At 36.1% G+C, this 27002-nt stretch overlaps 1 protein-coding gene across 1 annotated transcript in view; it reads right to left on the reverse strand.

The window, feature by feature from the left end:
* The window catches only part of TMEM131 (transmembrane protein 131), a 101023-nt gene that overhangs the window by 20151 nt on the left and 53870 nt on the right, over positions 1–27002 (reverse strand). Inside the window, exons 9-29 of the mRNA XM_054071225.1 lie at positions 25037–25187; positions 24865–24921; positions 23922–23983; positions 19237–19345; positions 17184–17292; positions 16221–16374; positions 15949–16119; positions 15515–15625; positions 15294–15428; positions 14719–14823; positions 13289–13375; positions 9638–9790; positions 9406–9481; positions 9190–9307; positions 7133–7271; positions 6914–7023; positions 6507–6573; positions 5359–5510; positions 4551–4693; positions 3274–3460; positions 1384–1569 (exon numbers count right to left, since the gene is read on the reverse strand). Of these exons, the coding sequence (XP_053927200.1) occupies positions 1384–1569; positions 3274–3460; positions 4551–4693; positions 5359–5510; positions 6507–6573; positions 6914–7023; positions 7133–7271; positions 9190–9307; positions 9406–9481; positions 9638–9790; positions 13289–13375; positions 14719–14823; positions 15294–15428; positions 15515–15625; positions 15949–16119; positions 16221–16374; positions 17184–17292; positions 19237–19345; positions 23922–23983; positions 24865–24921; positions 25037–25187 (2582 nt within the window). The remainder of the gene's footprint in view (positions 1–1383; positions 1570–3273; positions 3461–4550; positions 4694–5358; positions 5511–6506; positions 6574–6913; positions 7024–7132; positions 7272–9189; positions 9308–9405; positions 9482–9637; positions 9791–13288; positions 13376–14718; positions 14824–15293; positions 15429–15514; positions 15626–15948; positions 16120–16220; positions 16375–17183; positions 17293–19236; positions 19346–23921; positions 23984–24864; positions 24922–25036; positions 25188–27002) is intronic.

Raw genomic sequence — 27002 nt, forward strand, 5'->3', positions numbered from 1 at the left:
ACAGAAGAAAATCACTTAGTACTTACTCACCACTTTCCTGAGTAAAGCAGTGTTGGCTAGGAAACAAAATTTCCTAGTAACAGGAAAAATTCCCTTTCTTGAGTGACACTGCATTACTTAGGAAAGCGCTGAAGAGTCAGAAAGAACATGAAGCAAGCTGTTAACTTTATCTTCTCTATTTATTTTATCTATCTCTAGAAGGGAAAGCAGTCTAACCAAAACTTTATGTAATACAGTACAGTGAAATGGAAGAGCCAGTATCTTACTATGAACAAAAAATGCAGGAACATGACATATCTGCAACAATGCTTTGGATTTGCAGCACACAGAAAGACCACTTTTTCATCACAGACATCAATAGCACAAATTCATCTCACACCAAGATCTAAGTTTAACATTACCAAGGAAAACAGCATTTGTTGTTACTGATAAGCAACAATTTATACTGATTAGTTTTATCTGTATAAAGGCAGTGGGAAAAAGTGTTTCACATCCAAGAGAAGGGCAGGGACACATTGTTCATATCCTCAGATTTCAAATAAACAAATATAGGTAAGAGGTTAGACTAGGAAAACACAGTGGAACTTTCAACTCATATTTCATCCAGTCAGAGCTAAGTGTCTGCTGAAAAAAAAAAGCGGCATTAATATGCTACTATGTAACCTCCGAGTGTGCAGTGTTGCAAACAAAGCCCTTCAGGTTCTCAGAAATCCCATTATTAGTATCACCAGTTGTCTGTCACATACAAGGGGCAGCAAAGCTAAATTCATCCAAGGCACCTGCTAAGCTTATTACAGTCACTGTCTCATATCTCTGTAAAGTACAATACTCCAGAAGGATGCTTAAATTCCCATAGGAATTTATGGTTAGCAGTGCTTTAATACCTAATTTGATTCAAGTTTGGCTTCATTACTTATCAAAAAACCACATTACCAGGGTTATCTAGAGTGTATTATCATAGAATTGCTTGGAAAAGACCTTTGAGATCATCAACTCCAATCATCTCTGTCCGCTACTAAACCACATCCCTGAGTATCTCATCTACCCGTGTTTTAAATGCCTCCAGGGATAGTGACTCAACCACTTCCCTGGGCAGCCTCTGCCAGTACTGATAACCCTTTAGTTGCAGATATTTTTCCTGATGTCTAATCTGAACCTCTCCTGGTGCAACTTGAGGCCATTCCTTCTTGTCCTACTGCCTGTCCTTTGGGAGAAGATACCTACACCCACCTCGCTACAACCTCCTTTAAGGCCGTTGTAAACAGTGATAAGGTCTCCCCTCAGGCTCCTTATGCACTAAATACATATTCACTTCACTGTAACTTGCATTCAAGCAGTAGTAGTTTGTGCACAAACACTGATAAGATCAAACATACACACTACCTCATTATTCCTGAGATGATTATGTACAGCGCCAATTCCCAGTTGGGCCTAGGTAGCGCTTCTGCACATGTTGCTAACATGTGATATGGAAGGGACGCATTCAAGACAAACAGGAATTCAGAGCCTCCTATGGTGATGAATTTTAACTCGCGTATGACCCTGGAAGCAGTGAAATCGGGTGTAAACCTGAAAATAAAGTGAAGTGCATTAAATGTTGCCATATGAAGAGCACGAAAGTTTGAGATACTTTATATTATTCTTAAATAAAACAAACACCCTCCAATTACTACCTTGACTGGCATCCCAACTGAACATTTATAACAATCAGACCTAGTAGCACAACTAATGATCACCCACGCAATTAGCCTACAAATAATTATAAGTGTCTTTCAAATACGTTAAGATGTACCTAAATAAGTTGATCAACACCTATGACTAACACATCTGGTACTAGACTGCCCTTTGTCACGGTTTAACCCAGCAGGCAGCCAAACATCATGCAGCTGCTCATTCACTCTGCCCATCACAGTGGGATGGGAGAGACACCAAAGGTGGAGGGGAAGTAGAATTTGTGGGTTGAAATAAGAAGTTTTATAGAACAGCAAAAGAAGATAAAATAATAATAATAATAATAATGATAAAAAGAAGTATATAAAATCTGATGCACAATGCAACTGCCCCCCACCTGCCAAGTAACTGATGCCCAGTCCGTTACTGAGCAATGATCCTACCCCTGGACAACTGCCCCCAGGTCTAAGCATGACATTATACGGTATGGAACATCCCTTTGGTCACTTTGGGTCAGCTGTCCTGCCTGTGTTCCCTCCCAGCTTCTTGTGCACCTGCTGGCCAGTAAAGTATGGGAAGCTGGGAAGTCCTTGACTTCGCAACAACTAAAAACATCAGTGTGCTATCAACACCATTCTCATTCTAAATCCAAAACACAGCACTATACTAGCTACTAGGGAGAAAGTTACTCTACCCCATCCAAAACCAGGACACACCTGATACACTGTATGAAGATACATTATAGTAACTGAAATTAATTTCAGTTCTAAAATCTGAAGTGTTGACCATAACTGTTAAAAGAAATCTATGGATGCAGTAAAAAAATTAACAGCAGCTGTAAGGAAGCACTGGAACCAAACATTACATGAGCTATAAAGTTGTTAAAAAATTCACCTTTAAGACAGAACAGCATGCCTTTTCAAAAACACCACTACTATGCTCCCATCTGATCACAAACTAAGATTACTGCAGAAATACAAGTGAAGTTTCACTGTTTGCAGTATCTTGTACGTGCCCTTGCAGAACAGAAGCATCTTCTGAGCTTTTTAGATACTGTATTCTGAATAGTTAACTTTACAACCAAGCAGTTTGGTGCAGAGATCCTTTACAGTAAAATCTGACGGAATTAAACAGTCATTATCATTACAGGAACAGACAAAATATTCAGACTAAAATGCTGTGTGTTATGATAATAATCCTTAGACTAAATGCTCTTTCCTACCTACTGCAATGCACCAAAACCATGGATATCCAGGATATTGTGCATTCATAACCCAAATGAAGGAAACAGAATAGTGTTACTTTAAGTTTTTTACACAACTCAATAGCTTATACTTACTGGATAGTAACAAAAGTAATACCGTAGTCAGCCAGGAAAACTTGAAGTTATTAAATAATCAAATAGTGTTTGCAAGAAAAGAGAAAAAAATCATGCTTAAGGTGTATTAAAAAACCCCAAACACGCCAATCTGAAGTGTAAAAAAAAAAAAAAATAATCTCAGAATTTAGCCAACAGAATTTTCCTTTGAAATACAATTAGGTATCCAGAATTCCTAATGTGAGACTATTTAAATGTAGGATAAAACTACTAAAACCACTTACAATATGACAATGTCTTTAGAGGCATTGGCACTTAGTGCAAACTCATGACAGTTAACTACTTTGAATCCATATCCTTCACATGTATAGCCACTGATTTCCATGGTTTTCACATTAATCTGCAGCTGTCCTGTATTTTCCACTTTAAATGTTCTTCTCAGTGTGAAATTTGGTTCTTTGTATTTCATCTCTAGAAACAGACAGCAGAAAGTGGTTAGTGTTGTGCTAAACAGATATCCTTCAACGTATTCATATTCTACAGAAGACAGTTCTGTCAGTATTACACGAGGAAAGGGGACTAGCAAGGCCCGTGGAAATCTTAGCATAACCTGCAGGAACAGATCTCTGCAGCTAGATTCTCATCACTATAAAAGTAAGCACTTGTACAATTCTAAAGCATTCTAACTCATCAGGGAAAAAACCAAAGCCCTAAACCTCCGAGAAAACTGCTGCCTCATGAAAAATAATTTAAGCTGTAAAGTTCTTTCATGTATTGCTTATTGTTTTGGTATTCTGTGAGAAGTCCCAGCATGAGGAGAATTAAGACTCAGGTTTTTGTGTCCTTAAAATAATATCCATGGCTAAGCTATGGATAAATTACTAGCAAAAAAAAAAATCCCTAAACTACAACATGCAAGAGAAAATGACCACGTGTTACCTGAAATTTTCTCACTCGTCCCTCAAAAAAGCAGAATAATCTCACATATTAGTTAACATGACACCTTACAAATAAGTCTGAAAATCTGCAAAGTAACCAAGCAGTTTTTAATACCAAATAAAACTAAACCTCTTTTACCAGTTCCTTCGGTAATACAGGTAACTTTTAGCTTTTCCTCTTGGGAGCAAGCCTGGCCCACAGAGGAGAAAACCTCTGACTCCAGAGTAGAATCTAGACAGGCTTTAATTTTCTCTAAAGAATGTACTCTAATTTTTTCCATGCTGGCTACGTACATACTGATTATGAAGGGAAAAAAATATACAGAAAGTTGCATGCAGTTTGACTTAAATTCAGGAACTGGAGTATATCTTAGTAAATGCACTAGGAACTTCACCTCTATCTTGAATTTTAGTGGATGAAGGGCTTTTATTTCACCTTTTGTAATTTTCACATTAAAATGAAAACTCAAATATTTCTTTTTCTGTGTGAGTGAAAAAGCAATTTTAATGTATTTAAAGGAATTAAATTTCTGATGCACTAGAACATGGGAAAAAAAAATGTTTTCACACATTTAAAGTTGTACACATAGCTCATGGTGCACAGTAGCTCACGAAGTACTCACTTTCTGAGCAGTCTTTTAATAATGCTTCTGTGATTTTAAAGCGTAAAGAACTTCCTGGACCAGGAGGTTTGCCTGCAACCTTCAGACTCTCAGTTGTTCCCTGTCCTTGTACCATTATGGCATCTATTACAGTCAAATTATTTCTGTGTACAAAGAAAAAGGGGAAATGTTCATAAAACGATTATGCAGTCTATTGGTCCTGCAAGCCTCTCTACAGACTAGAAAAGTTATATCCCAAATGTGGAGGACAGAAATACAAGCTTTTCCACAGATAATTCCCCACAATATGGAAGTAACTAGCATGGGGTCTCAAACAGTGTGTGCAAGACAAAAACCTAGGGAATCACAACATAGTGTATGGATAAAATACCCAAAGAAGTACTAGCTAAAAGTTCATAATTTCATCATCACATTAATGTATCACATCCGATACAGAAGTGAAATAGTTACTCAAACAGAGTTCTTCACTAGAAAGATTGCTTGCATTGCAGCTTCATCTTGCAAATGGCGTCTTTAACTATAGTCCCTACTTTCAAGACAGTGTAGTATCTATTTAAGCATTCAAGTCTCCTGGTATAACAGTGGATTATGTATTCATATTAGAAAGTATGTACCGAACAAATGGTTTAACTGTTGTAAAATATATCATGATTACATTTAAATTAAACCTTTCCCTTGACACATGATTCTACAGTTATTCTCGTAAAAGCGATAGTTTCTTATTGGTAGCTGATCACAATTATGATCTTTATAAATAAAAAAAAAAAATCAGAAAAACTCACACTTATTTCAGAAATATATATCATACCTGATAACAATTAATGAAGAAACAGTTTTATTAAGAACTGGAGTGAACTTTACTTTGACAGACTTTCTCTCACCAGGTTTTAATATTAGGCTTAAAACTGAATGACGAGCCAGGCCCTTTGTAAATCCCATAGTGCTCTGCAGTGGTTGGACCTTAAGAGAGTGGGGAACACAAGTAACACTTCTAAAAACTGGAAATTTTTACAGGTATTTGACAGAAATTATATTATTTTACCTAGAAAATCTTTCTTATCATAAAGAAGTGTACGACCCAGCAACATACACTGCTTTTTTTTAACCAGAAAGTCTCCCAGCACAAGAATTTTCCTAGTTACTAGTAAGCCATCTGCTTATTAAGAAGCAGGACACAGTAATACAGACCTGAGCTAAACTATACACATAGACAAAAAAACCCTCTAGTACAAGAAAGAGTTCAGAAGGTTTTTAAATGTATATTTTAAACACCAAATTAGCATTGAGCCATTATGTAACATTTTCTACCTTCAAATTGTTCTGATGTTAAAGCATTTTTAGAATACTGCTTTTCCTAAGTAAAGGAAAAAAGGGAAAACACAAAACTTAAAAATAGAACTATTGAGAGAAGCATAGTTTGATAATCTTGCCTTTACACAGTGTGCAAGCATCAAATTGCTAATCTAAAACTAACTACAAATGGAGGGTAAAAGGCATATATTTTGGATGAGAAAAGAAAGCGTTCAAGGATGTGGCAAGCTCTATATGAAAGAGGACATGCTTAAAGTTGTCCGTAAAACTCAAATCATTTAAAATAAAGAACAACGGAATGGAAAACTCAATACTTTGCTAATTTTGGAACTACCAACCACTACAACAAAGAAAATAATCTTGTATCAAGTAACAGAATAAATAAATACATTTTCCTGTAACTTCTGCAATTCTACTCAAACCTACGCACACAGAAAAAGCGGCATTTTAACTGTTACATTTGAAGAAATACTACTTTTCCTAATTCCCTGAAAATATCCAACAGAAGCATCATATTTTACACATGTACTAATACCTAAACATTAGGTAGAAGAACATTAGGTGAAGACATGTATGGCTAAAACTCCTAATAAAACATTAAAATATCCAAATTTAAAAATCTAAAGTATTTATTTAAATACTTACGCAATTTCTGAAGACTTGGAACTCTAGAGTCCTCAGATTGAAATTAGCTGGCTTACTCAAATTAAACCTGAAACAGACATGTGATATTTTCTTTTCCCTCTCCCGATCAACGAAAATGACGACATACTTGCACTTATGGATCTCAGCACAAATCAAAATCATATGGTAGGACTCAAACAATATGCAGTTGAAATGGCAATTTGATTTGTTTTATTCCTCCCACCCCATACTTTAAGTTAGGGAAGAAACAAAAAGGGTTGCGTTCAAAGGTAACAGCCCAGATTCATTTCTCAACTGGGCTAATGATTCAAATTCTTGAAGTGGCTAGAACTGTAAGTACTAACATTTTGTAAACTGCATTTAGCAGTAAAGTGAGAATGGCCTAACTACTCTGAAGCAATACTTACCGTTCTAACAGTTTATCAACAAATGTAGATGGGTTAGAATACAGGGCTACAGGAAGGAACTGAACGTACACAGGAACATCAGCTGGATTTTCTAAAAAAATTTCTTCTTCCTATTCAGAAACATAATTTTGGTAAAGTTTACGTTGGTGCAAATGTAACTAGAAACAGCTATTAAAAATGCAGTCTCTACAAAATGATACTATCAACAAAATAACTTACTGATGAACTGTTCGTATTGGTAAGAGGAAAGCCTAGGTGGCGTGGTGAACTAAGGATGGAAGGCCAGGTCATTTCTGCTGTAACTTTCAACCGGACATCCTTCTGAAGATCTGTGTCTACTTCAAAAAAAGCATTCAGTCTGGAGAAATAAGTTATAAAATTTACTTTACAGGAGTAAAATAGGAAGAGCCTGAAAAAAGCAGAGTGCTTAAAAGCACCCTGAAAACCACATTAGTTTGAGAAATAGCATGGTATGCTGTATTTATATACAATTAAAAAAAACCCCACTGAGCTCTGCCCATAAACACTGCTGTTAAGAAGTGCAACAGAAACTACCAAAACACGCTAAATGAGAACAACCCAAAGATTCTAAAGATGTTCTCTATTTAGGTACTGTTGCCAACATATATCCATTCCACTTTCTGTTATGGCCTATTTATGGATAAAGGCAAGCAGAATTGTGCTAGGACTTAAGCACTGCATCACAAACCCTTCAGTATTTACATTTCTCTTAATTCACTTCTCTGTGGGCAGTGAGACAAATTTTATCTTTCATTAGGAAATGCCTAGCTCTTATTACCGCAGAAACAAAATGTGAGAAGAACTGAGATTCAGATCAGTAAGAAAAACAACCCAAAATATATTTGATAATTTGTAAAGGTATAAGCAGTAGAAAGGAAAAATATCAGTTCTGCTATAGTCTGTTCCCAGCACAACATCCAGCCATCCACTATCCAGTAAATGTTTTGTGCCTACAAATGTAATGGAGAGTAAACCTGTACATGTACTCTAACTGCAGTAGATACATGGAGTATGTGTCTGGAGTCCTGTCTAAACCAAATGTCAACCAGCACATTTGGCACCAGCTACTGTATCTATCAATGGATGAAGTTCTCCATAAAGCAATCTTTAAACCAGATTTGATGCCTTTTCTCAAAAATTCTCCATCGTGGGCCGAAACAAGACTACGAGTACTTAGTCTTCTCCAGTCAGCAAAACAGATGATACACTAGATTTCAAACCTTGAGAAGTATTTTGGAGAGAATCCACATGCCCAAGTCAGAACCCCTCTGTGTTCAGAAGGAGCAGGCCGTCCTCTGCTGAAAGCTACCTTGCACAGCTGGTTAATTCTAGCTCTCTTTAAAAGCATTACATATTCTAGATTATAAGTTGTATTAAAGGATCTCTATTCTACCTAAAACTGCTCTTTATTCAGAAGTAGTTTTAAAGAGAATTTTCCTTTACTGTACTCTTTCTGTAGGTAATAGGACACTCTTGAAAGTTACCAGCGTGGCTAAATAGAGAATTCTATTTAGATCACATTTGTTCAGGATTTATTACTACATCAGCAACAGAACAAAAAAAAAGTGCTAAAGGAGGTATGATTTGTTACTGTTTAGCTACATACAGTCTTTTTGTTTTATGCAAATATACATAACTTTTTTGAAATGGTAGTCTGGATGCTATCATCACAAAAGACACATGCACTTACTGTCAATGCTGAATTAGGTCTTAGAGATTAAATACTTCTATGTATGAGAAGGTAGATGTCTAAAAGGTACATAACAGCCTACAGAGCACGACTTTTTATAAAAATTAAATAGCAAATCTGAAGGAGATGAGAAACTGAGAAATACCAGACAGTGAATTCACTGATAATTCACTGAAATGTAATAGTCTCGGAAGAGCAGCAGTAGAAAAACTTGTGAAATCTAGGAGGGATACTGAGGTTACTACTTTAAAACAAATTACACAGGAATGCTGCACAGAGTAATCTGGTTTAGGAAATTTTTGCAGAGTAGAGAATGCCTTTCTGTTGCCATCTTTTCAAGAACTGCAGCACACTCCAGCAAATACTAACTTTCAGTGTTGTGTTTGAAATTACTGTTTTTTAACTTCTAAAATGTTCACTTTAAAGGGTATGCAGAGGTTAACTCATTCCTTCTCGGCCCCCTTTCAAAGGGCACTGCAATATTAAAATCCCTGCATTTTACAGGACACGTAAAAGTTATTTAGCGATTTAAGGCCCAAGAAAGCAACAGGCATAAAATTCTTACCTATGGCTTGAGCTTTCTTTTATATCTGTCCATTCCTTGAATAAGTTCTCATGCAAATCCCAGTCAGAATCCCATGTATCTTCTTGCATTGCTATGCTGTGCTGAACTTTAGATTCCGCTTTAAGAAATAACATTTTTTAAAAACTCTTCATGTAAAAACATTGTTTCAGGAAACTTTTTATGAACAGTTTCATTAAGAAGTTAAATCTTACTTACATTTAGATACGAAAGGCAATCCTACATAACAATGATCTCCACATTCTAAACTGGGATCAAAATAAATATTTGCAATCTGCAAAACAGGTAAGAGCAGATCAATCAAGAAACTGCACAGTAAATCTAATGACCAAAGTAAAAAGAAAGGAGATTTCTGATGACCACAAAAATTTAACATATGCTATATATAAGAAAGAGATTGTAAATATGTAGAAATAAGGCATAAACAAACCTTTGATTTTTTCCCTGGCTCTAAATCATCTTTATTACTTCTTAGCCTCTTATAATAAAACCTCACATCTTCTGACAGGGAACGGATGTGTTGTAGTTTCACTTTCTGAGAAAAGGAGTTCATGATATTCAGGCTCTGGTGAACTACTTTCCCCTAAAGAAAAGAAAGAATTAAAAATGTCTGCAGCACATGCATTTTCCCTAGCGTATTTATTTATTTATGCAGGCTGGAAAAGATCACAGTAGAGAAATGTTAAGTTAATATTTTTAACTATGCTATCTTAAAAAAATGTCACTTGTAAAAATGCCACTGGTAACACTTCAAGGTAACTTTCTATGAAGCTGTATTCTTTCCTTCTTCTTCTTCCAAACACAGTTCATCCCTCTTTCGAAAATTAAATACAACTTAAGTGTCTTGAAGAGCTAGGACAACAGTTCTGCTTTATGAAATCATGCAGAAGTACTAGAGGAAGAAAGGCAATAGCAAGCTTCAGAGGGAAACAAGTTTCTTGCAAGAGATCTAGCACATAGTTGCTAGTAATTAGAAATAACCTGTAAGGAACAGTACAGTGAAGCTGCAGATTGCAAACGCTACAGATGACAGAGGGCATTTAAAAACATAGGTACAATCCTCCTTCCCACTTCCAATGAAATTAAAACACCAGGCACTAAAATTACAACATTTGAAAAGGAATAAGGGCAATTTCCCCCCATCCCCCCCACCTTTATACCCTGCCTCTTCTTCTGAGCCAAACATTATTCTACCTTTTAAGCACCGAACATGTAGTTTAATTCTCAATCAGAATTATTGCAGCACTCAAGATGCCCTCACTTGCATATCAATGATTCTATGGCCATGTTTCTCACCTTATCTTAAGCCTCAACCCTGACAAGTCCAGAGTAAATGATAAAAAACCCAAACCAAAACAGACAAATGGGAGGTACATCTGAGCTTCACCTAGTTTTCCTGTGAGTAACAAAGCTGCCTTCAATTAGGCAAGATAGAAGTTTGTTAAACTCAGTAAAACACTGTTCATTTGTTCTACAAAGACCTTTATGTAGTACTTCAACTTGAAACAGATACAGACAGAAGACTTTACCCATCAGTAAAAAAACCCACAAAACAATGTTATTTAGCACACAGGCCCTCAAACATGAGTTTTGATCACGGAAGAGTTAATAGAGATGGCACTGTGAGCTAAAAATGCTTTATGAAGTAGAAGTCAACACAGCCTAGATCTGTTCACTTCAAGACACTGACCTTTACCAGACCTGTATACACTGCTAGTGTATCGTTGACAAATTTCTACAGAACACCAGCAGGCTTAGGTGCAAAGACACTAAAATTATGGAATGGAGAGCACTGGGAACCAGGCAGCTGCAGCAGAATTACATCCTAGGCATGAACTGAAAAGCAAGTGTTACTGAAATTGTAGCACCTAGTTATTCCTGGATATTATAGCTGTCACATTTCTCTTCCAGACACTGAAACAAGAACAACTAATGCTTTTTACGATTATTTTCATAAGTAATGGAGGCATTACAGAAAAACTAGATGCAAGAGTATCATGAATTCAGTGATCCCAAGTTTAGTTTGAAATTAATCCAAGTAAAAAGAAAACTATGCTGTCAATGTTCTCGATTTTCAAAAGAGCTATGTGATTAACCAACAGAAGTAATAAGTGAAGTTGACTACTCTGAAGAGCTCAGAGCTTGAACACAGAAAACAGTCTAGAATTTTGTCAAAAGTGATAATTATATCCCAAATCTCTACTCTCAAACAAAACGCAGGAGCCCAAAGTTCCCCTGAAGAATAATTAGGTGAAAATATTATCAGAAAACAGCAGGAAGCCAATAAAAACCACAGCAGTCTGGGGATGCGAAAGAATCATGACAACAAAGAAGCTATGTCTTAGAGGCTGAGAAATACAGGTGTTAAAAGAAGCAGTACCTGCCAAAACAAAACAGAAGAAAACAAAAAACCTCGAGCTGACCAAGACCTTGAGCATATACTGAGATACACTGAGAAGCAGTTTAGCCATTCCAGATAGAACAAAATAAAGGGGGATTAAAAAAGAAAAAATACTTTTTTATGGCCCAAAATGGAACAAGATATTTCAAGGAGGCATTCAAGAGAGACAATGATCTTGCCAGGAATTAGGATATATAAATTAGGATACAGAATATAGAAATTGCTTTATCCTTGATGAAAGAGAGGGAGACAGACCTTTAAGTTATTTCAGTTTATCAAAAATTTATGGAGCAGTTCATAGATGAAGTTACAGATATGGTAGTCAGTGTAATAAATATCCATATAATGCTGAGGCAATACAGTTAAATAGGAACCATAGATCCTAAAGACAAAAAAAATAACAAGCAATCTGTGCAAGGCAGGCATGACCATTTGACCTCAAGAATAGCATGACTCCAAAACAGTTTGTGAAGTGCGAGATCAGAAGGGAGATGGAATGGATAAAGGGACAAATGTAGCAATGACTTGCTAAAGTCCTACTGACTGACCTCCTTCTGCTGGTGAGACTTTACTGCATTACTTTTTATAAAAAAATGCCATTTACCTACCAGACTGAGGTAAAGCATTATCTACCAGACTGAGGTAAACCCTAAAGAGCCAGCAAAAAATTACTATTTAAGAGTTCACAAATTGTAAGATAAGCAGGAGATACTATGGATCTAATTGGAAAAGGAGGTAAGAACAGGCTTTATAACAGGTGCTCTACAAGACTATGCAGGACAGACAAGGACACAAAACCCATTTCCAACATGCAAGGAGTCAGTTTTATCCTTTCAGAGAATTGCCATCTCTACCTCCTTTTGCTACTTCCCCTCTCAACTTTTCAACAACCTTCCCTATGGTTTTCCATCATATTACATTCCCTGTTCATCAGAAATTCACATAAAGTTCAGACTTAAATGAGATACCAACTGCAAGTTAATATTCCTTGATTGCCCATGCTTCTATGGTTATGCTGAATGCCAAGTGAGAAGGAAGTACTATCTGGTTAATAGCTCGCTGCTTGAATCTGTAGCCCTGAGCAAAGAAACTGCTCTCAGCCCTCGCTGAATAAGCAGGGATGAAAACAGCCATTACATATTTTTGCAGAGCACTGTAGATGCGATGTACACAGCTTTCTTGCTTTCCTGTTTATGTACTCCACACCATGTACCCCTGAGAAGATTTACTTTCAGTGTGGAAACAATATAATAATGCTTCCACAGAGATCAAGGACTCCCACTGAAACATCAGTTTATTAGCTGACTTTGTCTTTGGTATTACACTTCATAAACTTGAAAAATGCATTTGTGCAATTTCATCTCTCTCTTACACTTGGTGCTAAACAGACGTGAATTGGTAACCAACAAGTGACCACAGCTACATTAGAATGAAGCTGCAAAGAATAAGGTTTGGAATCATATCAGGATTGTAAGATCCTATTCAAACAAGCAGTCGAGGAGATGGGGGGGGAGGAGAGGAATAAAAACCAGCAACTAATTGAATCATCACAGTTCAGCAGCACAACCTCTCCAGTAATTTGACGTGCAGCAATTCAAGACAATATTTTCTCTTGAAAATGACAGACAAATAAAAAAATATAGCAAGAAAACATTTAATACTATGACTTAACTCTCTTACCGGAAAAGAGGGTGGAAGAAAAATGTGTTTTGGGGAGCAGGTGAGCGAGCCTACAGCAATCACTGCCTTCACTGGTATAGTTAAAATCTGGGGGGGGGAAAAAAAACAAGGAAGGTCTAGGAAAAAAAATACTTAAAATTTCAGCCTTTAAAACTTCCATAGAATATCAAAACTCTGAAATTCTACAATTAACGTCGTCTGGGTTTATACACATGGTGAAAACACTGAAACATGAACTAAAATTTCAGCACATCATCATATTCAGAACATTCACTCATACTGTGGGGAAGCACACCCTTTCTCAGTCATATTTAGCACCACTCTACATGGAACACCAAAGCACAGGTAAAATATAAGCTCCACAATTGAGCCTTATACAGGTCTCAGTCAAGTAGGGCTTGCTTTGTTGGAAAACAGCAGGATAACATCTTCAAAGTAAATGAGTGTGAGGGAAGAGAATAGACTAAACTTCTCAAACAACATTAGGAATCATGGTAGGATCTTGAGATAGATGTAGACTTAGAAAAAGAAATATGGAAGAGATGCCAATGAGATCTTTCCTATGTATCATTAAAGCTACTAATACAGGTAGACTAACTTGTAAGAACAAAAAAGAGAATAAAATGCTTCAGATTCTATAACTGAAAGGTCATATACATGCATGGACATATTAAAAATAAGCTTAAAATCTCAGATAACTGGCAAAAATCAGTAATTTCATATTTTTCAGTAGCTTCATTAGAACCAGAGAGTAAGATATATAATCTGACTTCATTAGAATGGTGCGTCACACTTCCTTTGCTCTACATCTATCACCCAAAGATTTTAAATAAAGATTCCATTACGTATCAGAATCTCTCTTTCCTGCAAAATAATTTCTTAACAGGAAAGGCATATGAAGTTGCAAGTTAACTGGTTGTTCTTCTCTCCTTACTAATTTTAGTGTAAGAACTCTGTTTCATCAACTGCCAGCAAACTGCAGTTTCTCCAAAACAGCTTCATGTTGGGTTTTGACAGAAAAACTATCTGAAATTATAGCTCAATTTCAGTAACTGACAATGTACCAATCAGCACATTGTCAGTAAGCGTTACGCCAAAAGATCCATGCATTGATGATATGAGGTTGTGTCAAGTCATTGAAGAACCCATACCTCAAAGCATTAGGTCAGATTTAAATGGATATTTCTGAAAGCCAGGAGAAAATCATAATGAAAGTCATTCTTTGTTCCTCCAGAGAAGACAGTACAAGCAGCATTACCATCATTTGATGCAGGGTTAACTTGTAGAGGTAACTTGACCTCCAGAGGTCTCCTGAACCTCAGCTTCAACCTGATATTGCAATTTGTCCACTAATACAACTCTTAAAATATGACAATTAAAAAATCAAACAAATTATTTGGGCAACACCCATGAATACACAACAAATGTACCTCATAATCTGTCGTGATTTGTACAGCTCCATCGTGAATTCCTTCAAGTTCCTTTGCTATTAGTTTCACTCTAAACACAGCATAATAACCTGATGCTAGTATCACCTGTAAAAGGCAGAGAGCCAGTCATCCACTGTATTCCATTAAACAAAGAAATTTCACTAAAAACATAGACCTAACATTGTCTGATTTCTTTAAACTGAAATGAAATAAATTTGAAACAACTGTCACTGATAAATAAAAGTCCAAATACAAGTTACTAACGCAAAGTTTGCCTGTTCTTTAAGGTGATAAATTCCACTCTTCCCAGATAAATGATAAGCGCCATCTGAGGGCATGGAGGCTACTGCTTCTGAAGTTTCCTCTTTCAAAATCTAACCAATCTGAACACAATATTGCTTCTAAAAATATACTTTTAAAATTCTATGTGATTTATCATCCTCAAATTCAAACAAAAATTAAGAATTCTTATCCTCCCTTCCCCTTCTAAAATGTACCTACAAGAAGTTACACAGGTTCGTCTCCTTTTCCCCTCCTAGATCTAGCTTTAAGCCACAATTCAAATGATTACTTACTGAAGACTGATCGGATGCACTAGCATTTTGTAGTTCATGGTGGTTTGCAATTATCGTCGTTCTGTTTCCCTTTTCGGTTGTTAAAAGTTCTATGGACAAACCATCTCCTATAATATGCCAACTTCTTACAGCCAGCTTAAAAAGAACAAAAGGTACTGTTTTCAGCAACAAAAACAAAGTAAATTTTTTAAAACGCAAACTAAAAATAAATCCATCCTCACCTCTATCGGATTGCTGTTGATGACCACAAATAAAATGCTGGCAGCTTCTGTTGCACTCAATATGCCAAAATCTATAAATCGTTCCTCAGTTTTTGGAGGCAGTACAAAGTACTGGAAAGACAGATAAAGGTATTTTAGCGTAAGTTAAATATAATATGTGCTTAAACTCTAACCTCATTAACAAATGCATTAATACGTCTAATACAGCAGTATCATGACAACCTCCAAGTTCTACTAATTTTCTATGTAAAACTAAAGGGAAAAAAAATGCTTTTTCAGCAGTAACTGAATCTGTTTTTAAGGAAAGAACTGGTAAAATCATTTTGAAATTGAAAAAGCCATCATCCTGTAGAAGTAGAATAAAGACTTAAAAGCAATCCTATGAAGCCTGCCTCTAATTAGTCTAAATAAGCTAAAAAAAGGAAAATACTTACATCTAGAAATCCTGTGTATGCTCGGACAGGTAGGTGAAATTTAGAAGCATTGGTGATAAGTAAAATATTGTTATCTATATGAACAGATGATGTGGAAGGCATAAAATGAAGTGTAAAAATATATCTGGATTCATTAGGCGGAATTAAGACTGGTTTACTGAAGTTCTGGACCTAGATCAGTGAACAATGAAGATCAATGTTACGATTTAACAAAGTGCAGCACATTTAAACATCTACTATTAGGTAAAAACATTCACTGAAATGGAGCTTACTTTAAACATTGGTTTTGCTTCTTCTGGTAACACAACATCATGTATGAGGACTGCAAAACTGAATGTGTTTGTTAGATAGATTGGTCTTTCCACAGAATCAGCAGCACTGTCACGGATGTGAAAAAGCGTGGCAGCATGATCAAATCCTAAATATCTATTAAAAGAAAACAGTATGAGAAAAATGAAGACCTCCCTCAAACAACATTTTTTTCTTACACAAAAAGAGTATAATTCATTCAGTCCAACAGCCAAAAAGGTACACAACCCACTGTACGATGAAACTATAGTATTAGCATTACAGGCACATTGATAATTAAGTAATTCAAATGAGATAAGAAAACATGTGAATCAGCATAGTAGGAGGAGTAAAAGTGAGTGTTGGAGTATTCAAGATAGTTCGCAAATAGCATGTGTTTGTTATTAAGTAAATCAGGCATCTGCAGCACAAAAGTTCTGATTCTTTGCTTTTAAAGTACTCTGTTACTTCTGTTGACAAAGTAGCACTCCATTTCAACAATAATTTTAAAGTCAATTTAGCCACATTTTGTAAATAAATAGCAAAAAATACAGAAGTATTGACAGTTCCTTCAAAAATTTGCTTAAAACAAAAAATATTTTCAGTAACCTGATAAAACAGCAAACGCAAAACTGAAAAAATTTCCAATACTGCCCTTTAAAAATGTCTCACCTGCAGACTTCAACTGCTCTGAAAAACGACTCGCTAAGGTCACTTTGAACACAAGCCTTGAAAACAGTTTATGCAGGACTAAGACTACTCATCTACTACTGCAAAACCAGAAAAATTCAAATGAGTAATCACAGTTTCAGTTGAGGAGCCAGGTTCAGAAAATGTGGGTATCACTTCTTTATATCCCTTCTCCCCCTAAAAGGCTGTAGTCCCTGCTACATTAGCTAATATACAGCACTAAGTTTTTGAACTATGTTCAATTACTGCAAGCTTACCCATCCAACACTTCCGCTTGATACGGTATTTCAAGTTTGGAGTAGCTCTTCTCTTTCGCTTTGACAGTTATTTTCCCAGAAGACTGTGATGCTTTTTTTGCTTTTGATGCTGTGCACACAAGAATGTATGAAATTCGTTAAAGCAGACAAGAAAATGATCCATTAGGTTTGACTAGCACGAGTGGAAAAATAAAAGCATAGAACCAGCCCAGAGATGAAGTATCACGGAAGAGAAAAATGGATTATAAGGGAATTTCAATAAGCAACGGATATGGAATAAGTCTAGGAAGTAAGAGATCTGAGTTCCGAGTTCCTCCCCCTTAACACCAGCTAGTTGTCCTGCCTGAGTCACTAACCTTATCTGTGACAGGGAAGCCTGTTTATTCCTGTCCAATAAGTAACTTGGACATGTTTAGAGCATAATTCAGATCCCAAGCTGAATTCTCCCCCAAGGTAATGGAATACACCTGTCCCTTCACAGGAGGGAAACTAAAGATTGCTTGGCTTCTCCCTTAGAACTATCAGTTGAGCAGGACTTTGGGCCAGAAACACAGCAACATTTTAATAACTAAGAAATCAAAGACATGCTAAACTTCACAGAAATAGAGTGAGAATCCATGTGAGAACCCAAGCTACACAAGCCCCACGAATGAAGCTCACAGTTCTGCTCCAAGATCACAGAACAAGTAATGTTATCCTGGTATATGAAGCTGCCAAAAAAGTCAAGGGATTTAAATACTATCTAGGAGAAACCACCAGCACTTAAAGCCCCTACATATACTAGGACACCTGGAATAGCAAACATTTAGGGCTGGTTGCTTCACTGAAAAGAATTTACCAAGTCAACCCCTTAAACACATTAAGCAGCTTGGCTGGCTGATCTTCCCCCAGCTACCATTTCAGGATCTACCACATATTAGTTAGTAGGTCCTCGTATAACAATTCCCTCCAGCTCCAAAATCTGAACACATTATCACTTCAGGTTGACAGAGTTCAGCTGTTTCAGAATTTATTTACAAGCTAAACCATACTTCACTGATCTTACAAACTGTAAGCTATTAAAAATCTAAAGTGCTAATCAATAAGAACAATAAGAATCAACCCTCTCCTCTCTATCCATACAACTTCTAAAACTATGTCTACCTGAAAAGAAAAACATTGCATCTATAAACTTCCATTTCTAAGCAATCCCAGCAGAGAAACTTACAGCACCAACTAGTACCTTAAAGAAGTAACATCTGAGCAGGTCAGCAACATTCTGACAGTTGATTAAAATCTCCTTTAAAACCGAGGTGCCTTTCTACAAAATGTCAGCATAATATTTATGGTCACACTACACAGGAGGGAAATGACCCAGCACTTCTTTCATAAAAATATACATGAAAGTCCTTGTCAGCATACATAACGTCTTTGTAGAAAAGGTGAGTGTAAAAGGCGTTTCCACCTTTGCTTCCATTTTTCTTTAATATGAATTCAAGGCAGCCAAACAAAATAAGCCAGCTTTCACAGTAAGGTTCTCAAGAGCATGACAGAGCCCTATTTATATGGGCAATCCAAAGTAAAGTGTTATTTTTTATAAATAAGATTTTGGACTTTTTTTTTTTTCTTTTTAAACCTTGGAAGGACCAAAGGACAATCCAAGGGATATACTCTCCTCTGATATATATAACCACGAGGAACACATGCTGGTTTCTTAGGATTTCTCAGAAACATTTGTGTATTTAGACTAACAATACATTTTAAATAATTAGCGTCTTAACATATGAACACTGCTTATGTTTAATTGAAAACCAATGTTCAATTTTTATACACACACATAGGAGACTGCTTAAGAATTCCCTCTCCTCTCATCAGTATGTACTAGTCTTAGTTGCTTGTGGACTGTGATCAGAAATAACTTGTTAAAAGAACTGTAAATCTTTTCCAGGTAGGAAAATGCCATTTCCTTCTCAAAATTACCAATAGCACTTTGTTAAGAGTGGAAAACGATTCATGAAGTTTCAAGAAGTTTTAAGAAGCATTTAAGTTCTAGAAAGAGAGGAGCAGTACTTACCATCAAAGCTAATACTTGCAACTTTGGTATATTTACTTTCAGACGCTTTTAATGTAACTGGCTTGAAATGTACTGTTATAGCTTCATTCTGTGGTGTAGGTCTAACACTCTGCAAACAATCAAAATATGAAGCACCTGTAAATTTATCACTGTTAACACACTGTGCAGCCTTCGCATATCCTTCAAAGTGACACAACAGCAACTAGGTTTGAGCTGAGTTTTTACAGGTCTGTCTTTCCTATAACAAAGCAGCATTTTAAGAGGCTTTAGAATTTTTTTCAGGTCTCCCAAATGACTCAATATGTAGCAAACTGGGCAACAGAGTGTTCTTGGGAACACTGGATGAAGTGACAGTATGGACAGAAACACATTAATAAAACAGAAAACAATCTTTAAATAAAGTTTTCTTTTTTTAATGCTGCAGAGTTACAATAGCTAGACTATTTATTTCTGACTAACAAAGCTGTTAAGGGACTTGTGTAATTACTGGCGATTATACAGACATCCACCTCGTCTCCGATCCCCTGCTAAATCTGCAGAGCTGCTACAGGAAAAATAAAAGCACCTCCTTCATAACCAGCCACCTGATCCTTAGAGGGAACAAGCAGCACTGCTCCTGCAGCTAAGGAATAATCTCTGTTACCTTAAGTTTTGGATATTGGATTTAGTATTATTAGTTTTGTATTTTAGATTAGATTATGTACTGACCATCAATCACCTGCATACATGTGTGCAGATATTTGCTATTTCTCTTCACAAGTCAACTCATAATTATTACAATTTTCTTCTAATGAATCCACACTACAAAACTGAACTTGAGGTGTCTTTAAGAAAAACTCTCGAAACAGACAAAACCAAAGCTGTAATGAAGTTCATAGCTTTTCCATATCAGAAAGGATAACCATTTCTAGTACCTCTTTTCACTCAAACGCTGTTTTTTTAATTATTGACGTTTCAAATTATGCTGATTTCATTTAGCAAATTAAACTGGAAATATTCAAAAAGCCAGCTTGTTGCCAGAAAACTGGTAGGTTTCAGAGATGCACCTCTTAAACCACAAGTGCAACAAACCCATTTATACACTTACTAAAATTGTGTAGAACTAGTGTACCTAGTTAAGGAAGGAATTTAGCACTGTTTTGTTGAAAATTTCCTAACTCCACTAAGTACATTTTTTATTTATGGCCTGATTACAGGCTATAAAAGAAAGTACAGAACTAAGACAACTAAACCCAAACATCACTAAGAGTTCCTTCAACTTCTCTTTCCTCGAAGCTCAACCTATTTCAAATAAAGCCCAAGCAAACCTTGTCCTGAGATGTGCCTCAAAATTTAAGGCATGAGAAAAGAGGTCATGAGAAAACACATAAAACAAGTTCCATCATGAATCTAATACCATCGATTTTCTCAAAAAACATCCTGATAGCAACTTCTTTGGGGAAGAATAATTTAAAATAGACATGCTTCATTAACACACGGCTCTCCCGAAGATTGGCTCAGGATTCTCACCCTGCTATATTGAGATACATTCAATATTTAGCATAAGAGCACAAAATGAGGACCTTAAATGTTCTAGAGAATACAGACTGGGGAGAAAGCCTTGTCCTATTGCAGTAGTTATTTGGAAAGACTTCAAAGGTTTAAGGACTCTCAGACTATACCTATTCTAATAAACTAAAGAGGAGAAGAGTACAGGTTGAAACACTGGCATATCCATACTGTTTACCAGTCAGCAAGCTCCCAAGCATAGTTTTGCCTTGTTCACTAAAGGAAATGATACTGCTCTAAAGACTGAGCAGGCTGTAGACTTCTGCTTACACATAATCAAGACACAGCTACCACAGCTACCCTTCTGCAAGAGAAAAAAAACCCCTTCCTACAGGCTAAGGCTGGTTCAATGCACGTCAGAACCACATCTATCCTATGTTAATCACTTTTACAGACGCAATTATTTTGTCGGCAACAGCTTGGCCTTCAGTTTAAACAGGGACACACACAATCATCTAAAGATCCCTTTCACCATAAAGCGTCATCCTGAACAGCAATGGAATAAACTACTACTACATTTTAATCCTCTGAGGTAACTTTTCCTTGACAACTTTGAAATGCATGCACTCAGACGTGTAGACTGAAAACATAACTCAGAAGTAAACTGCTACTTGCAGGCTGATAAAAGCAAAAATCTCTGAAATACCTGAACTGTGACAGAAGGAACTAAATCCTTTCTTTTACTTCCAAATCAATAGAACTCATATTTAATATATGGCTGTCCTGAAGTTCCTGGTTCTTTATGCAAACTTGATCAGGAGCTCAAATTTTAAATGGCGCCCTTGCTTTTAGAAGTCAAATAGGCTTATTTTAGTAATCCAATGGGCTTAAATTGCCCTAAGGAAACACAGAATTTCTATTCCAGAGAAGGGATGAAAGTGTTCAACAATCTACACTTCCTAGATTTTTGACAGCATGAGTTAATTGCTGCAGCATGACAACAGTTAATCCAGTCACAAAATAAACATGATTCTCCCCAATTTTGGAGACAGCGCTACAAAATGCAATTAAAGAAGTTTTTATGAAGAGTTTTAGAACTCAAAAAAAGAAAGTCAAGTCACTTGGTTCTATTTTCCTGAATCAATTTGTTGGACCACAGCATGACCAAGTACTTCAAGGCAGAACAACAATTCTAGCAACAGTATTAGTGGCCTCTCACACACAGATGACCTGAAGATATTTTGCTCCTCCAGCACCAAGCTTAAATATATGCTAAATATAGCCTTGGCCTTTTCTTCTGACATTAAAATGAAATTTGGCACAGAGCTCTGTCTCACTGCTTTTAAATCCTAGCTCTAACCGGTCAGAAATCCACTTCTCGAGCTTTCCTAAAGGTAAGCTATTCACCAAATTCCTTCCAAAAATTCTTTATTCTTCCTTACCACTTTGAAACTCCGATTGGCACTGCAGCAGAAATTCACACTTCAAATGCTAGAAAGATTTCACAGCAAAGCTGTGCCTTAATGAGACGAACATTTGATTTGATATGTCATATATGACACACTGAAAAATACATTTTACCTGGACCTATGTGATAACTTTATCATTGCAGGAGTGAGTCCTAAAAGCCTTGAGATCACCACATTTACTGCTCTGATACACTGTAAAAGAATAGTTCATGTGGAAAAGTTCTGTCATGACATGTATAATGGCTATCAAATGACAGTCTTTCATTAGACTGCAGTTTATGGCCCAGTCTACAGCCCAAAGACCAAAGCTTCAAAAATTTAGTAGTTTTTTTTAGTATGAATTAGGCACTACATTATCAAGATACCGATGGTTTGAATCTACAGTTATTTGCATTGTACTCAGGAAGCATATTACACACTTAAAAAAACCCCACTACAAAAACTGTCCCTGTGTCAAAAAAAAGGCAAATATAAGAAGACAGACATGATATAAGATGGCAGGCATAGCTGGAAAAATAATTTAATAAATAAAAATCTTATACAGGTCTTTTTTCCAAAACCATCCATGGATGTTGGTTCATAGCTTACAAGGCCACAAGAGACCTTAAAGGATCATCTTACCTCATTAATACAATAAGCATTAGGACTTCGATAAATTAAATTGTTTGCACTACACTAAGAGTTACTCTCAACTTGAAAAAATTATTAGTACACAACATCTTAGCAAGCATTACAGTGGACTGCTATCATAGAGGAAAGTTATTCTCATTACTAAAAATATGCCCTGTTTCTAGTTCAAATTCATCTAGTCTCAGATTCCAGTATCTTAATTTTTTGTTAGAACTCTACTATTAAAATACTATTCCCTGCAGTTTGAGCTAGAAGCTTTAAAAACCCAGAAATGCTTTTCAAGAGCTCAGGAAGAAATCTTTGCCAATCCTCCAGTCCTTCTTCTGGGTCCTCTAGTTTCTTTTCAACACTTTTTGAAGTGCACTGGGACAAGGATAGCTAGCTATACAATTGACTCTGGAAAACAAGAAAGACCAGAATGGGAGAAGGAAGAAGTAAGAGAAATAATTGGCAATGAAAAAAAATTACACAAGGAAAAGGTATAAATGAACAAAGGTGAGCTACCAGACTAGAGCCAAAATTTGGTAATGAAAATAGAAAGTAGAAAAATCCAAACCCCAGAATTCTGAAGCTGGCTGCACTTCAGATGCAGCTGCAGTGATCTCACTGGAAAGGGCTCTAGAGCATTTGCAGGCCTTTTTCTTATTTCAAGCTACAAAGCAGAAAACCTCAAGAAAACAGGGTCATTTTACAGTCTGCTCTTGAAAGCTATTCTTTGCTCATCTTAAAAGATTATGCTAGGCACCCACTTTACACACTCCAATGGAGTGTGTGATGAGGACAAAGAATTCCACAGACTCTGCATTAATCACTCATTCACTGAATAGGAATCATAGTTCTCAAGTACAAAAGCTTGCAGAGGCTCAGCTATTGCAGGCACAGTCTATAAATGCTGAAACAGCCGTTCAAAGGTGACTATGAAGCAAATGAATTTTACCACGCATATAAATTATTTGTCTTACTATTGCTACATTTTCAGTCATGCATCACCTAGCTTCGAATTCTGAACACTACATGGTGAACCTGTGAGTGATCCATTTTTATGAGAGAAAGCAAATCCAAGTAGAAAGCTTCAAATTGAAAGGAAATAAAACTTACTGTAATTGGCACATCTTTTGTTCCTGAATTTAATAAATGTAGATTTAAAATTTTTGGCAGATCTGTTAAAGAACAAAAAACACACCTGGCTATTAGGCTATTTTAACATAACAACCTTACACAAAGTCATCTGCACTAGCTGGTTTCCCATAAATCCACTGTTTTTCAGTGTTAAAAAATTAGACTAACGTGATATTACAGCCAGTCAAAAAAGCTAGTCCCAAGAATATGACATACTTAAAAACTCCATTTTTGCGTACCAATACATATTACATGCTTCAGCTAACCGCCCTATTTCTAATACCTTAAGAAATGAACAGTTATTTACTGTTTTTCTTCAGTAATGAGTCCATTTTACAATTTCAAAAGATACCTTCAGTTTTACTACTATTTCACTAACCACTATAATTTAAAATGCAAATGTTAGGCACAAGTGTGTAAACAGAACTTAAAAGAAAAAAATCTTGCCATAAGTAACAAACCTGATGAAGTTTGCATACTTTCATTATTTCCTGTGTCTGAAAACTATTAATACTTATGCAGAGATAAAGCAAGTCTACAAATTAAATAAATTGACAATGGTTTTCAGACTAAGCCATGAGCAACTGTGGGAGACTAATATTATTACTAGTCTTCTAACTGGATATGCAAACTACTATTAACTTGCTCTGAGCAACTGGATCTAGTGGAAAGTGTCCCAGCCAGTGGATGGAACTGGATGATCTTTAAGGTCTCTTCCAACCCAAACCACTCTATGATTCTATAATTCAACTGTGCTTGCAGGTGAATACATCTGTGCATTCTTGTAACATACTGTGATCCTGCTTTTGAAACTCTAAAAAGCACCATTTCACAAGCAATCCTGAATAGTACAAAAATAATTGGGCTTTCCCCTCCCCATCCTACTCCTTATAAATAGTTTGAGACCTGAAATATAGTTTACCTTGTGTCCGTAGTGTACCAAAATCTAGCATTTCTGTTGATGAATATATTCCTGGTGCTTTAAGGAAAAAAGAAAAGTTATCATTTTCTTATTCTACTAAAATTTAATTAAGTTAAATAACTTCAAAAACAAGCAAGGGAAATACCAAATATCCAACCACTTTTCTACAAACCTGTTGTAACTTCTACTTCAACAGGGAGAATGATAAATTCTGTGCTGTCCGAGGCATTTGTTTTTATTCTAATGAAGGCTGTATGATTATCCGCTTCTCTTGAAGAAAAGCTGGCTCTCATCACTCCTTTTGTTTCATAGGGCGGTATTTCCTGATAAACAATCAAAGCATATCCATGAGAGTGCAGCAATTACAAAAAAGCTGCCATATCTAAATATTATAATGGAAACATTAAGTATAATTGGATTAAGAGATAAAGCTGCAATAGTAGTAAGAGATAGGCTGCATGTTATTAAAATTGCCATTAAATTTAGTAAGAATAGTTGTAATCATCTAATATAACATTGATTAAAAAAAGGTATATGCAAGAAGACTTTCACATTCCATTTGATTATGTTTTATGTACTAAAATTCTGGTAAAAAAGACAGTAGACTAAGCTGACAGAACCTACTAATAAAATCTATTCATAAAAATGTTACTGAGTGCTGTAACATCAAACATTGTGTCTGCTTTGGAGAAAAAAACAGATTTTCACTGCTACAGAAACAGATGTTAAAACCATGTAATTAAAACACAAATTAAAATGTGCAGAGCTGCAAGTAGCCAGAAGCTTGTGGAGCTGAAGGTTTATTAAGTCACCAAACAATTTACAGCAAAAAGTCAAAGGGTGTTTTAGTTTCTGTACCAAGCCTGTTCGCAGTCCCAACCTGCATTCACGGTCAGAAAGACCATTCTTTATATCTTGCTGGACACAGATGAAGCAGAAGACAAGCTGAAATACTAACACTGCATATTCTTCCTCATCACATTACAGAAGGGTTGAGGAAGTGGATTTATTTCTTTTTTCAATCTTGATTAGAAATTTGGAGCTTCTCTCACTTTAAATAAGTATGCAACTAAATATGGCAGAATGTAGGTATTTTTGATGAATAGTCTTTGCATCAACACCGTTTCAGCTGACATGTTCTTTATGTTTTTGATAAGCAAAACTGGATGTTACTCGTTATAGGTACTGACTGTCCTATAGATCTCTTCTGTGCTTTCTGTGCTACAAGCTCTTATCCATTCATTGTGGAGGTCAAGCCATATTTTCCATGGCATAATGACTGTAGATGTATTCTTTGAAAACTGCTGAATATCAAAGTAACTAGTTTCAACTGCTACTACCTGGCAAGTCCATAAACTAGCAAGTTCTGTTTCAGTACTTATTTAGGCACAAGGTAATGCAGCTACTCAATTTTGTTTCAAAAAATGCGATTTGATTCTTCTGTACGTGTAACCAGGGAATCAAGGTTTGTCAGATCTCTGAAGTAACTCTGAACAGTGATCACAAAAATACTTCTGCATACGCAGACTGCATCGTCCGCTCATCCAAACGTTTGGCATCAAAACAATTTTAGACAATGATGCATATCTATATGTCAAAGTATGATCATCTTACTTAAAATAATTTCTGCTTTGCAGCTTTTTCTTACTCCAATGCAGCTCTTAACATAGCAAATATAATGATGTATATGGGGTTTTTACTCCTGCTGGTTTAATTTCTTCTAGTTGCTTTATTGTTTTAAAATACCAGTGGTTGATATGAAAAACAAAGGGATTTGTGCTGACTAGTATTAACCTAACTGCCTTTCCATGCAATACACTGCAAGCTTTCGCATGCACAACATCATTGCTTTAACTGGCAACCTGACCTAGAGAAGTCGAAAACTACACGCTCAAGAACCAGTATTAGAAATAAACAAATCTATTTTTTTTGTTTGTGGCTGTAACATGCGTCTTACCCACTAGTGGCTACAGAATTCAACATTCCTCTTCAGTTACTATTTGTCAACAAGGAAGGGACTATTTTTAGAAGCAATGCCATTGGACTAAAATGGTTTCAAGACATTAGGACTTCTGTTTTTTAAAATCCATTTTAATGTTTACCTCTACTCTCTGTATCTGTTTACTTTTTCCATGGCA

Source organism: Cuculus canorus, chromosome 1 (assembly GCF_017976375.1).
Source record: "Cuculus canorus isolate bCucCan1 chromosome 1, bCucCan1.pri, whole genome shotgun sequence".
Lineage (NCBI taxonomy): Eukaryota > Metazoa > Chordata > Aves > Cuculiformes > Cuculidae > Cuculus > Cuculus canorus.